The 13151-nt window shown below is 38.3% G+C and overlaps 1 protein-coding gene across 11 annotated transcripts in view; it reads left to right on the forward strand.

The window, feature by feature from the left end:
- PLEKHA7 (pleckstrin homology domain containing A7) overlaps window positions 1-13151 on the forward strand; it is a 167090-nt gene that overhangs the window by 101125 nt on the left and 52814 nt on the right. For all 11 annotated transcript variants that reach the window (XM_049819833.1, XM_049819829.1, XM_049819830.1 and 8 more), the window contains 2 exons: window positions 5920-6031; window positions 11631-11735. In XM_049819833.1, the coding sequence (XP_049675790.1) occupies window positions 5920-6031; window positions 11631-11735 (217 nt within the window). The remainder of the gene's footprint in view (window positions 1-5919; window positions 6032-11630; window positions 11736-13151) is intronic.

Below are 13151 nucleotides of genomic sequence, written 5' to 3' on the forward strand. Positions count from 1 at the left end.
GCATCAGGGATTTGTATGGCATTGGTGTTGTTCATGGTGTATTAGTGTGGAATCAGTGTTGCAGATCGTATCTTGTGATGAGATGACTTTCACAAACAGGACACAATTGGAAAGATAGTCTCTGGATTTGCATGGTCAGTGCAAACTTTCCATCATGGGATCCTTTTGACTGAGAGTACTTCTTTCTATAGCTGAAGAATCCTGTCTGAAGTAGTAGCACTCTTAAGGATTTCATAAAAGGCAATTTGTTCTTCAGTTCTGTTGTGACGTGATTTATTACTTATGGGTTGATTTTAATTTAAGATTAGGGCCAAAGCCAGGAGTTGTCACCAGATGTTGACTGGGAGCTCGTGGGGAGACATAAGCACAAACTTGTTCAGGCTGCAACAAATGTTAAATGTGTCCTTTTAATAGATACATCAGAAAAGTAATTTACAGTAATTTAGAAATGATGAATGTACAGACTGCTCTGGCCATTTCTCATCCAGGAAGCAATGTTCTGGCAAGAAGATTTGAAAAGAAGTTTTGGAAAATGATGTCAATAAATGATGTAATCCTAGCTTGATTATGAGTCAGTTATGAACCAGACGCCCTTGCCTCACTTCATCAAATGAGAACTACATATTTTCAGTAGAAGGCTGAGACTGTATTTTACTAGTCTTTTCCCAAGGCATTTCCCCTTTTAAACAGTATCACATCAATTTTGCTTTTTAAGCTGAAATTTTATTTCCTCAACTCCATTGTAACTGAAGGATAAAAACAAAGAGTATTGCCTGGAACCTGTAACTTTTGAATTACATTATCTTTTGATTCTTAACGCTATTCCTTCTTCCTAAAGGTGTTCTTATTTAGGGTTTTTTTGAGAAATAGTGATTGATAATTCCTTATTTCCTAGCCCATTCTTAGCCGAGACCACTGTCGAATCCCTACCTCCTATTCTGTTTTTACAAGCTTAACAGCTTTGGTCACTTAGCACGTGGCATGTGTGTTCTGTACCTTTCACTAGCCCTGTTTGAGAGCTAGCTTTTCTGTATGATGCTTTTAGATTTGTCTTTTTTCTGATGGAGTGATGGATTATAGGTGAATGCAGTATTCAGTGTATGAGGTCATTGTTTTTTATAATTTAATTGTAGTTTTCTTCTCTATTCTTTTCCTAATAATTCTTAACATACTTTGGCTGCTTCTACTGATTGTGCCAAGATTTAAAAATATCCTTTCCTCAGATGGCCAATGTTGTTTTGAGCGATAAAAGCTGCAGAAATGTTTTTAATTTCTTCCTCCTTTGAATTAGTTTTCTGTTGTTGACATTGAATTCAGTTGGCATCTTATCACATCGTTACTTATATCTGAATATTATTTTTCTATCTGTTCCTGTCAGCATTTCAGTTTGTGCTCAGAATAACTTTTGTCCTCTATTGACTTGGTCACCTCACAGTTTTCAGGATCATCCGTAAATAATTTGATCATCTTGGCTGTATGGGAAGTCCTTCTGGGACCCACCCTCCATTTCACAACTGTCTCTTGATTTCTGTGCTTTACTTTCATGTTTTTAATGAACCCTTAATCCACAAAGGGACCTTTCATAAACAACCAATGGAAAAATGAGTATTAATGATAAGGCTGCCGGACAGGCATTAGATCTAGTTTAACCACATTGTTATACACCCAATTCTCTAAAAAAATCTATGATAGAATTACTTAGGACAGATGCATGTAATGTTTAGATTTCTTCTCTCTTATCTTTCTTTAAATAACAGTTCTTTAATTGTATACAGAAAGGAAGAAGCAGGCACTTACAGCCATGTATCTAATTGTATCCGTAGCTAAACACCAGTAGTAATGTGTTAGAAGCTTTGCAATACATTTGTGATAGTAATATGTTTGCAAATGAGCAGGTGGTACTTTAAAGTTAAAAAAGATAAGACTTGAATGTAAATGTAGAAATACAGGGGGAAAAAAGTGCGCTTAATCTAATTAGTGTTATCTTCTTTTTTTGCCTGTTTTTTGTGCAACTGATAGAAGCCTGTGTATCACCTCTGGGGAGAGAGCCATCTTATTTTGTCTATTGCATCTGGTTACTATAGCAGCAAAAATATCAGGTGGAGAGAAAGGAGGAGAGGAAACCCAAACAACCCCAAAATAAATATCTGCCATGTTTCGGTGTATAGAAATACTAGGACAGTTAATTTTTCATCTAGCTGAATAGGAGATTTATTAGTATTAAAACTGGATTGACATGATGTTATTGTGTTGTATTTGGTGCCAACAAAATAAACTTTTTAAGTTGCTGGCATGAATGTGGATCTTTTAAGTTGACTAATTTTTATGATCCTTTAGAGTAAGAGAATATGTTCTCTCATGAGTATTGCATTTTCAATATAGGCTACTGCTGTAATAATTTTGTGGTTGTTGTCATTCAGTGGTTTGGTTTTTTGGGGGTTTTGGTTTTTTGGGTTTTTTTGTTGGTTTTTGTTTTTTTTTTTAAATAAACCAACATATTAGCCATGTGGTTCTTTCAGCTGGTAAATGTGACTTTTGTAGACCTACTAGCACTGTTTAAATATAGCAGGGAGTTGCCTGACAGGAGATACTATACAGTGTTATTTTCAAATATTTTAAAAAGATTTAGAAGGGACTGGTGCTCTGAATGTACACAGTACAATTCTATGTGTGTATGCACTCATCTGGGGGAGGCAGTAAGAAAAAGATCCTGAAAATAGTCAAAAAAGTCACTATGAAGACAGGATGGGGTATCTTGGATAACAGTTATTATCAAACATCTTTGGTAATAGTGATTTTGAACTACTGTTTCTCAATGCACAGAGTTAATGCTATACATAAATATATATTTTTAAAAGATGAATCTGTAAATACTATTAGGACAGCGTTAACTCCATTACCATGCTGGGATGTTTCAGGTGATTTTGGATATTCTGCGTATTTTTATTTGCTTTTAAAAAACAGACTGAGAATATTAATCAGTTATTAAGACACTTGAATACTTGAGTTTCGTTATGTTCTGGTTTCAGGCAACACATCTATTCTATCCTTGAAAAACTATATACAAGTACTTAAATTAATTTTCAATATTGTTTGGTGTTTTCTATTACATCTTGGGTACAGACAGTTTGGATTACCAGTGTTTGCTGCCCAAAACCTTTTTTCAGGAGAATAATAATGTATTTTCTCTTTTGATGGACTTACTGTCTTTTTTGCTGGCTATTTAAGTTCTTCCGCATGGCAACAACCTCACATTTCTTAAAAAGCATTTTTCTCCTTGTGAATTTCAAGTTCATTATTAATCTCGGTACTACTAGAAGAGGAAAGCTTGATTTATTGGCAGTGATCACTTTCAGTAGCAAGTGGAAGAGAAATTGCTAAATGGCCACGTTATGAATGCTTAGAAATTATGCATTTATCGTTCTGTATTGCATTATGATTTTCTGATAGTGATGGTCTTGTTAAACGTATAAAGCTTATCTTCCTCTGTATTTCTTTTAATATTTTTTTTTCTTAAACTGCAGTATGTTTAACCTACTGTAAAACAGTATCTTGTGAAATAGTGAAAATCTGTTCAATCTGAGTTGAATTTGTAGATTAAAACTATTCCTCTGGGGTTATTTCTCTTTCCACATTAATGTTTTTATTGAAAATATTAATTCCAATTTATTGAAACTTAAATTTTATTTTTCATTTTTGTCTTTCCTGAGAAAGCTCTCTATGAAATAGCTACTCTATAAAACAAAGAAACATAATCTAATCAGATTATTTATAGTGTGGAAAGCCTACAGATTTTCTGAACATGTATGTTATATGCTCTTTCCTCTTCTCTTCACCACCTCCTTTCCTCCCTCCTCGCCCCAGTGAGTATCTGGACAATATTGTGTGACTGTCCTACGGTATAAAACTCAGTAGTTTGTGGTGTAGACATTGTAGAGAATCTAAACCTCAAGGGAAGAGAAATTTTGTGTCCTCTAAGGCCAAACATTTTCCTTGAATGTGTTCTGTTTTCATACTTTTGCAGCTCATTTCTATTGGCCTTCTTAATGATATCAAATCTAATACCTTTTTTTTGAGGAAGCAGCATAGAAGACTGTCACATCTCTGTTAGTATTCCTTCCTCACTGAAAGACTTACTCTCGGTTTAGTTGCCTCGAACAGGGAAATGGAACCTTTTTGATAAGTAAATATTAGGAAAAGGCAAGTAAGATTCAGGTACATTCTAAGTCTGCATTTTCTACCTGTTTTGAAAGTTCATAGAGGGGGAACGGAACAAGTGAGAACAGAGTCAAAAGGAGATGATAAAACTGGCTGATCAACAGAAATCAACAGCTTAGGCAGCATTATATATGGGAAGTGTCTTAATCTGCTCTTTGCTGATTAAATGCTGAAGTGGGATACCTGGTCGGTCCGTAAGAGGTAAGGCAAATTGTATCAAACTGATGTGATGAAGCTCTCGTGCATTCAAGGCTGGCCAGGGATTTTAGGGACTTGCTGTAGTTTGTTCTCATATCTTAGAGCTGAACTTAGGTATAAAAGCTAGAAAGAAGGGATTTATGCCAGATAAGCAAGGCATAAAGGAAATGGGATCAAAGTTGTGTTACTTCCTTGCAAGCTTAATTGAAACTGTGTGGTCACAAATGGAAAAATGTGCTTTCCCTGACACCAAATCAACTATAAAAGCTTTTGGACAGGTAATTGTTCAGGTTGTAACTGAGGAAGAGCAATGGTAGCAAACACCTTGTCCTCAGTTAAACTTTGTGTTGAGCTACTACAATCACAAACTCTTCTTCTCTGTTCTTATGAGTGATAACTGCTCCAAATTACTCTGTTCTCTGTTGCATTCAGAATTGGATTGAGTTTCAGTGGTGGCAAGAGTAATGTTTGGTGTGGCTTGTCTCTCTTTTTTTCTTTCTTTCTTTCTTTTTTTTTTTTTTTTTTTTTTTTTTTTTTTCTTTAAATAAATGGCTTTGGTAACTTATTGAGGTAGGAAAAGGAAAATCATAGGTTGCTAATAGTTTGGGGTTTTTTTTCCAGGTGTGACTATATCACTACTTGTTCCTAAACTATAATTTGCTAAACTCTGTTGTTAATGATTTTTGAAAATACCACCCGTGGGTTTAATTCACAAATTTGTATTGAGCCTGGATGCTGAGGCTTCTCCTCACAACCTGCATATGGGATTCCACAAGATTTTGCACTTCTGTTTGTCCTCTCATTTCTTCACCTGGGCAGCTGTACTGAATTCTTCGTTGTTCAACAGGTTCTCATGGTAGGATTGATCTTACCTGTGCTTTAAATGGCTGTCTGCATCTAAGCTAGTTATCAAGATTTCTTGAATCTTAGTATGACTCAGAAGTTATTTATTTCTAACAATACCTGCCATGAATTGCACCATTTCACTTAAAAGGTATTTTAATAATTCATATTGTAGTATGAATCATATTTTGGGCAGATTCAAAGATCTAACATTAAGTTAGTGAAAGATCTAACAGTAGGCTAGTCTCACTTTGATTTTAAATAAGCCTGTTATTGCAGAGTGCTGACTCTTATCCCTCCCTCCCCAGTACTTGCTCTTTCACATGTTTGGGCACAATCTAGTTTCCCTACGTTATCCTTATCTTCTCTGAGTGCTCTTTGTTATATCTTGATTCTCTGTTGGATTTGCAGACAGTTTGGCAGGTTTTTTCCTCCCGATACATAGACAAATACCAATCATCAGATGCCACTGGCAGCATCTGCTTGACAAATACCTGAAATCAAAATAATAGTGGGGGTGCAAAGGAAGTTGCAGATGCATGGGAAATGTTTGACTAGCCTGTCATTCATTTGCTCGCTGTTAATATTAAATATAAAAAGGCAAAGCTGACTGTTTGAAACAATGTGCTTTAGATTATCTGGTTTTGTGTTTTTTTCCAGACAGAATTCATCTATGTCCAAGCACCAAATAAACCAAAGACCTTCAAGCATGGTCAGTGAAACATCCACTGCAGTAACTACATCTGCTGTTGATACAAAACCTGGCGCTAAGGTAAACAAAAAAGGCTGTTGTTTCAGCTTGATGATTAGAACTTCACTCACTTTAAATCCAATACTCATTTAATGCTGATTTTAATAGGGACATAGGTTTAGTCTAGAAGTCTAATAACTTACCTCAAAGAGGAGGTAATATCTCCCACCCAAGCAAAAGCTTTTTTACAGCATAGTAGCACCATATGGCAAAAAATGCTGCAGAATACCAGGAACTGTAATTTGCGGTTCTTACTTTTCCATGAAACCTTACTGCTGTTCTTCGTCTTAGTAACAGCTTAGATCCTTTTCTGCCATCACTGTGGTGCACAAACAGTACAGACACCAAGTTTACAGGCAGAATGTTTAATAATAGAAAAATCCATTGTTTGTCATTGACAAAGGGCCTGTGTTGTTTATTGCACAAAATATGGTAAAGTGCTGTAATTGGAAGTATTCTAATGCTTCTTTGACCCTACAATAAATACAGTACAGTGAGAATGGGAGGGTGCTGGATAAAAAGAAGCGAAAAAATACTGTAAGAATTAGTAGAGATAAGATAGATTTCTTAACTTTGCCTGCAGTTTTTAAACTTCTCAGGTTTCTTCTAAATGCAAAAGTGTGAAACCTGTTAAGGTAATTGAGTTGAAGCAAGAACTTTGCCAAATTGGTTGCAAAGATATTTTTGTTGAGTTGGAATCACTTAAAGTCTTTTTCTAATGTTTCGGTATGCTTGGGTCAATATTGGAGAAGATGAAAACAATTTCATGAAAAGCTTAAAAAAAGAAAAAAAGAAAAAAAATATTTTTTTAGATCCAAAGTGTATAGGTTATTGGACCAACACAAAAATTGTCATGTATCAAATCTCAAGAATACATTTGTCTTTAAAATGCTAGATGAAGTTTTCACTGAAAACAGTTACTTGATACATTTCTTTTTGATATTCTACCAGTTGAACTTACCAAAGTACTTGGGCATTTGTGTTTACTGTATTTATCCTCCTTATTCTGATTTTTTTTTAAGCCAGCATTAGAGGCAGAAGGCTCATTTTTTTTCACTCTTAAAACCAGAAAACTTAATGGGGACCTGATACTCTGCTTTGAGCTGGGGATTTCTCCAGTGACACAGTTGGCTTTAACTTACCTGGGATCATACTTCTGCCAAAATGCGTGCATCCTTTGTCACCTGCTCCGGCTGCTTCTCTTTGTCACGTGTTTGCACCGATCTAATCAGGCTATACGAAACAGTGAGATCAAAAATGGTGACTGGATACAACTTACAGCACTACACACGTGCTAGAGGTTAGTTCACTGGCAATGTCAGAAAGGCAGAGCTAAAGCTGAGGGTAACGCTTTTTCCATCACAGCTTGGAGAATATCCAGAATCACCTCCCAAAACTCAAGTGCGTCTCTGCTTCTATTTTGTTTACAGTCCAGTATAAGTGTGGCCACGCGTGCTTTTTGTAGGCTCTCAGGTATGGCATTTTTTTAATACGTGGCAGCTTTAGACTTTGAATAGAGCTCTCATAGAGGGCTTGCCTGTACTTTTCTTCTCCACCAAGTTTGTGTAAGATCCATCCTGCTGCGGTCCCTCAATAAACACTTTACTGGAGTTTTGATTAAGACAGGAGAACCAGCGTCTTTCTTATAGTTGCTTTGTTTCATCATTGTATGTGTTTCCAGGCTTGAAATCACTCCTCTTGTTCTGTAGAGTCAGAAGATCTGTTGAATTCCTTCACAGCCTAGCACAAAATGATTTCAAGTGAATTAGTAATGAGAATAAAGGCTGTAAAATGAATAACCCATGTCTTCCATTTAGAGGTTGACTTTTGGCATGTTGAGAGTAGATTTTAACATCCTTTCATCTATTTCTAAATGTTTTCTTCCATGAATTCCATAATCATTCTTTCAAAGAGTGAGTTCCCAGATGCGGACTTGAGACACAATCATGAAGCCGAGACGTGTTCTGTTTGTCATGGCAAAGGTCTCTAGCTACCCATAGCTAATTATTATCTTTTATGAAATGCTTTTATGCAAATGCCATTACAGAATTGTTTAGATAGAGTGTTGGAATCCTGGACAAAATCAAACTGATTTTTATACCGAGCTATGCTCATTGAAGTAGTACCAAATTAGAAAGTGCAGGAACAGGTATGTGGCTTTCCACTTGATTCTTCTGCAGAAAGTTGACAGCTAAGAATTGCTGCATTTGGGGTCGAGGGGGAAGGCAAGTTGCTGACTGTACAGCAGATTTGTCATTCTCAATTCAAGATGAAAGAGATGAAGACTTCTGTCTTGCTTGTTGTGGTGTTCAAGTCTGAACTTGGATTGACTAAAACTTCTGAAATAGAAAGTAATTGTTTGGAAAGAGAATTTCACATGTTCTGGCCAACAATGTCAGTTGTACAGTGTACAATGAGAGGAGCATGTTGGAAAGAAGAAAAAGAAAAAAGCCAAAATGAGGCTTATACTTACCAAAATGTTACGATGTTTCATTGGTGTGTATATAAACATATTTGTAAGACACCAGAGACAGGAAGTTTTGCAGAAATGCACACAGATTCTTTGTGTGGGCCCCACCATTTTGATGCTGATGCTGTGAATAAGTCATCCGAAGACTTTAGACCAAAGCAGTCTATCCTGCCTTTTGAAATTTGAGGGTTATAGTATTGAGGGAATAAAAAGCGAAAGGCCATGCTGATTGTTGTGGTTTAAGCCCAGCCAGTAACAAAGCACCATGAAGCTGCTCGCTCACTCCTCCTCCCTGGTCCCGGTGGGATGAGGAGAAAATATAAAGAAAAGCTCATGGGTCAAGACAAGGACAGGGAGAGATCACTCACCACTTATGGTCATGGGCAAAAGACAGGCTCAACTTGGGGAAGAAACAAAATCAATTTAATCTACTACCCATCAAAGTAAAACCCAACCTGAGAACACCTTCCCCCCAGCCCTCCCTCCTTCCCGCCTCAGCCCCACTCCTGGTTCTCTCCCCCTCCTCCCCCCAGCGGCGCAGGGGAACAGGGGATGGGGGTTGGGGTCAGCTCCACACACCTTGTCTCTGCCGCTCCTTCCTCCTCAGGGGCAGGACTCCTCACTCGTCCCCTGCTCCACCGGGGGGTCCATCCCACAGGAAACAGTCCTTCACGAACTTCTCCAGCGTGAGTCCTTTCCACAGGCGTGGGTTCTTTCCGTGGGCCGACCTTCAGTCACACGCTGCTCCAGCGCGGGCTTTCCCATGGAGTCACGGCCATCTTTGGGGGCATCTGACTGCTCCAGCATGGGCTTTTCCACAGTGGGCTAGTGGGCATCTGCTCCCCCGCTCCCCTCCATGGGCTGGGGGGGGGACAGCCTGCCGCCTCACCACGGGCTGCAGGGGCATCAACCTCCTCAGGTGCCCCCCCTCCACCTCCTCCGTCACTGACCTCAGTATCTGCAGAGGGGTTCCTCTCACATTCCAGTCCCACCACTCTGAAAGCAAGCCAGCATAACAAATGTACTGAAGTCAAAAGTAACTTGTCTTCAGTGACATAGGCAGCTGCTCTGACCTGCATTTTTCAATACACAATAATGATATCATAATATTTTAAGTTAAGAAAAGGCTACTGCAGTACTGAGAAATAGTTTTTAAAATATACCTTTCTTTTCAACTAACTTTTTATTTTAGCTAATGGAAGCAAGGCGTGACATTCAGTATCTGTTATGCTTTGTTTTATTTCAGAGCAGAATGAGATAATTAATACTACAAATGATATGAAAATTTTAATTAGATAAAGCACCATAAAATCATTTTTTGTTTCCATTACAGGTATTGTATTGATATAGAATATACAGCCTTGGGAAGAATTTTCCCCCTCCTGTGTAATAGAAATTGTTTGGTCTTTTGACCAAGTCCAAGGATGACTTTTCTACGTTGTGGTCTGAATTTTTGAAAAATTAAATAAGGTCAGAGAATCAAAGTGCTTGATCAGTGACAGGGGAACTGATGGAAAAAAATAAAATTTAAACCCTGCTGTAAGGCTAGATCAGCTATACTTTAACTGTTCCTCAATTCATTCACCCTTCCTAGGATAATAGGAGAATGAAAAACTAGGAAGCTAAATTCTGTACATTTTGTAAATTGATTTCTGTTCAGGTGCAAACCATAGATTTTTTTTTTTACTTTCAGAGCCTTAAAGAGTTTGGGCCTCATTATTTTTCATCACCCTCGTAATGTAGCTGTTGCATCTAACATTTGGCAATGTTTTTTTAAAACCTTGGCTGAATGGATTTACTTCTCATTTTTCTTAAAAGAAAACATATATGGCTTGGCCTGATGATCATATGATCATCCAGAGCTTGGCTGTTCTCATGATACATCTTTGTGGTGTTTGTTTAAAGTCTTATTTGGACACAGGTTCAGAAGTTATCTTTTGAAATATTTTCAAAAGCAAACACAAAATGCCTAACATCTTATTTCTTCCTTCCTTTAGTGTCAGACTTGCTGCTTGTAGGTCTGTGAGCGAGTACTGAGAGAGATTTTGCAGTCATAATTGACGCGCTGTGTTTGCACAGCTAGTGCTCTGCAGTTTGTTAGCTGAGTGCCTTAGCACAGGTATGGCCGAGAAATGGGCTGGGAGATCTTGGTGATACCATCCTCACCTGGCTTTTACCGTGAACTGGTTATTATTGCCAGCTGAATGGCAGGGGCATCTGCTCAGAAACCTGTGGCTGTTTCCAGAGCTGCTGTTTGCAGCTGACAGAGCATCAGTACCTTGACCAGCTGAGAGAAGAGATTCAAACAAAGGAGAGACATTGTAGGAAGGAGATGGACTGTGAATCTGGACAGCTCTTTCCATGGAGAAGTCGGGAGCAACTGTAAGGGTGATTTGTGCACCTCAGCTTCCTAAAGCAATTGCAGTAACAAACTGTGCCCAGATTGGAAAAGAACAGGCAGGTTAGTCATCCAGAGATTCTCACTGTCTTTTTCACAGGCTGATAGGCTTTCCTTGTTTGTTTTTGAAATAGTTTTGCCCATGTGAGTCAAACCAGGTTGCAGTAAAACACAAACCATTACCTAGTCCTTGTGATTTCCACTTACCTCTGTCTAGGTCTCTTCCTTAGCAGCATCACTCGGTCATCTCCTTTTGTTTGCACTGTCAAGGTCCAGGCATTTTATTAAGTTATCAGTGTTGTTTGACTTTAAATAGGAAAGGAAAGCAAAACCAACCAACCCCCCCGCCCCCCCAAAACAAAGAGCAAGAGTAGGATTCATGTGCACAAAGTCCTACATGTGTAAGAGCCTTGTACCATGTTGCAGAGAGAGACTTGCATGCAGCTCTTGTAATGTACTCAAAAATACTTCCCAAGCACACTAAAACTTCAGCAGTTCTGACTTGACTCACCAGTGCTGCTGCTGTTCCACCTGGAGTTGGCAGACTGTGCTGGCACTGATCTGTTAGTGAAAGTGGAAGATTGACTTTTGCTATGTTGTAAATATCTTTGCCTATTTACCTGCCCTTGAAAATGCTATAAATACTTTGTTACTGTGTAATGAAGAATGAATTATTGCACTGAGGTTATTTGTAATATGAAATGAGTCTTAGTACAGTTTAAAAACCACTTCTACATTATACTTCTTTACAGGTTGTGAAGGCTGGAAATAAAGTTCATAGCTTTGGAAAGAGGGAACAAGCTATCAGGAGGAATCCCAATGTTCCTGTTATAGTAAGAGGCTGGCTACACAAACAGGTATATGTGTAATCATCTGTTTCTGTTCATATACTTCAATACAATCATCGAGTAAAAGCGAGTGCCTTCCAAGTAACTGAAAAAAACCAGAAGCTTGAATGTTGGTGATGCAGGGCAGTGTTGGGTACTCCCACAAGGTTCCGTAATGAGGGGCTTGTGCTCAGCGAGTGTGAAAAGCAAGTTTTCATACAGGTTTGATTCAGAAGTGGAAACAGTGATAGGTGGACATCACTATCATGGTTAAATGTTGAGGCTGTAACTTCATTGTCCAATTCTGGTTATTTTCCCTGTTTTATCCTGCTGGCTTGCTGCCCTGTTGACTCAGTCTCCCTCAGAATGTACTATAAACCCGAGGCTGGCTGTGAAGGCCTTATTCCATCTGCTTGCTTATGCCCTTACACCCTGATCAAAGGCTTAATTCCAACCCATATGCCTTTTGTTCTCCAGAAGCAGGAGGGATAAAATGAGGGGAGACAGGGACCTATTCACCACACATTGCTCTCATGAAGACCAGTGTCCAAGCAAAGGCTGGATTATAGGATCTTATCCCACAAAGAGAATTTTACAGCTGCTGATTCTTGAACTCTTAAGCTGACAGAAGTACATCCTCGAGTGCGAAAAGTAAATAAAGCTGTTTGTTGTATGAGAATATTTGTTTCTAATTTGGCAGTCAGTGCCCATCAGATTATCACCAGAGATCCAGCAGTTAGGTTTAGGAATGACTAGGAAAAGGCTGAAATCTAAGGCTTACAATTAGGATTCTACATATACAGGAAAGTGAAATTGCTGACAGCCATCCACTTCCTCTTGCATGGAGAGCTGTATTCTGCTATCAGCTCTGTTGACATTCACTACCCAAGTCCATTTTTCAGGACAGAATCAGAACTCGGACACAGTATGTGTTGACAGCATTGTAGCATGGAAAAGGAAAGGGAAGAAAGTCCTTGCATGCTTAATATGACTGCAGAAAGAAGGGAAATAGTATATACAATATTTCTTTAGCTATTTACTTCTGTCCCCTCACCTCTACTTGCAAGCACTTAAAGCCTGAAGATGCTTTCTATGCTGCTGGTCTCATCAAAGCCTACCTCAACTGAATATGTTGTACTTGCTTAGGTTACAGTCTGGCAATTTTACAAGCTTCTAAAATTCATTTAAATGTAAATATTACTCATTTTGACAAGGTGATATATGTTATATATAGAGGGAGATATATAGATCTCCACAGGCATATTATATGCTACTTCATTAAAATTTGCACATTATGCAGCCTGTTTTATTTCCTAAGGAATATTTGATTAAATTACGTTTTAGGCATGGGTAACATATGGGAGATTGACTGTAGAATTATAGGGGATCATTGTCTGAAATGTGAGGTCATACTTCACAGCTGTGTAGTGATTTTCATCTTGGTCT

The sequence above is a fragment of the Accipiter gentilis genome, chromosome 17, assembly GCF_929443795.1.
Source record: "Accipiter gentilis chromosome 17, bAccGen1.1, whole genome shotgun sequence".
Lineage (NCBI taxonomy): Eukaryota > Metazoa > Chordata > Aves > Accipitriformes > Accipitridae > Astur > Astur gentilis.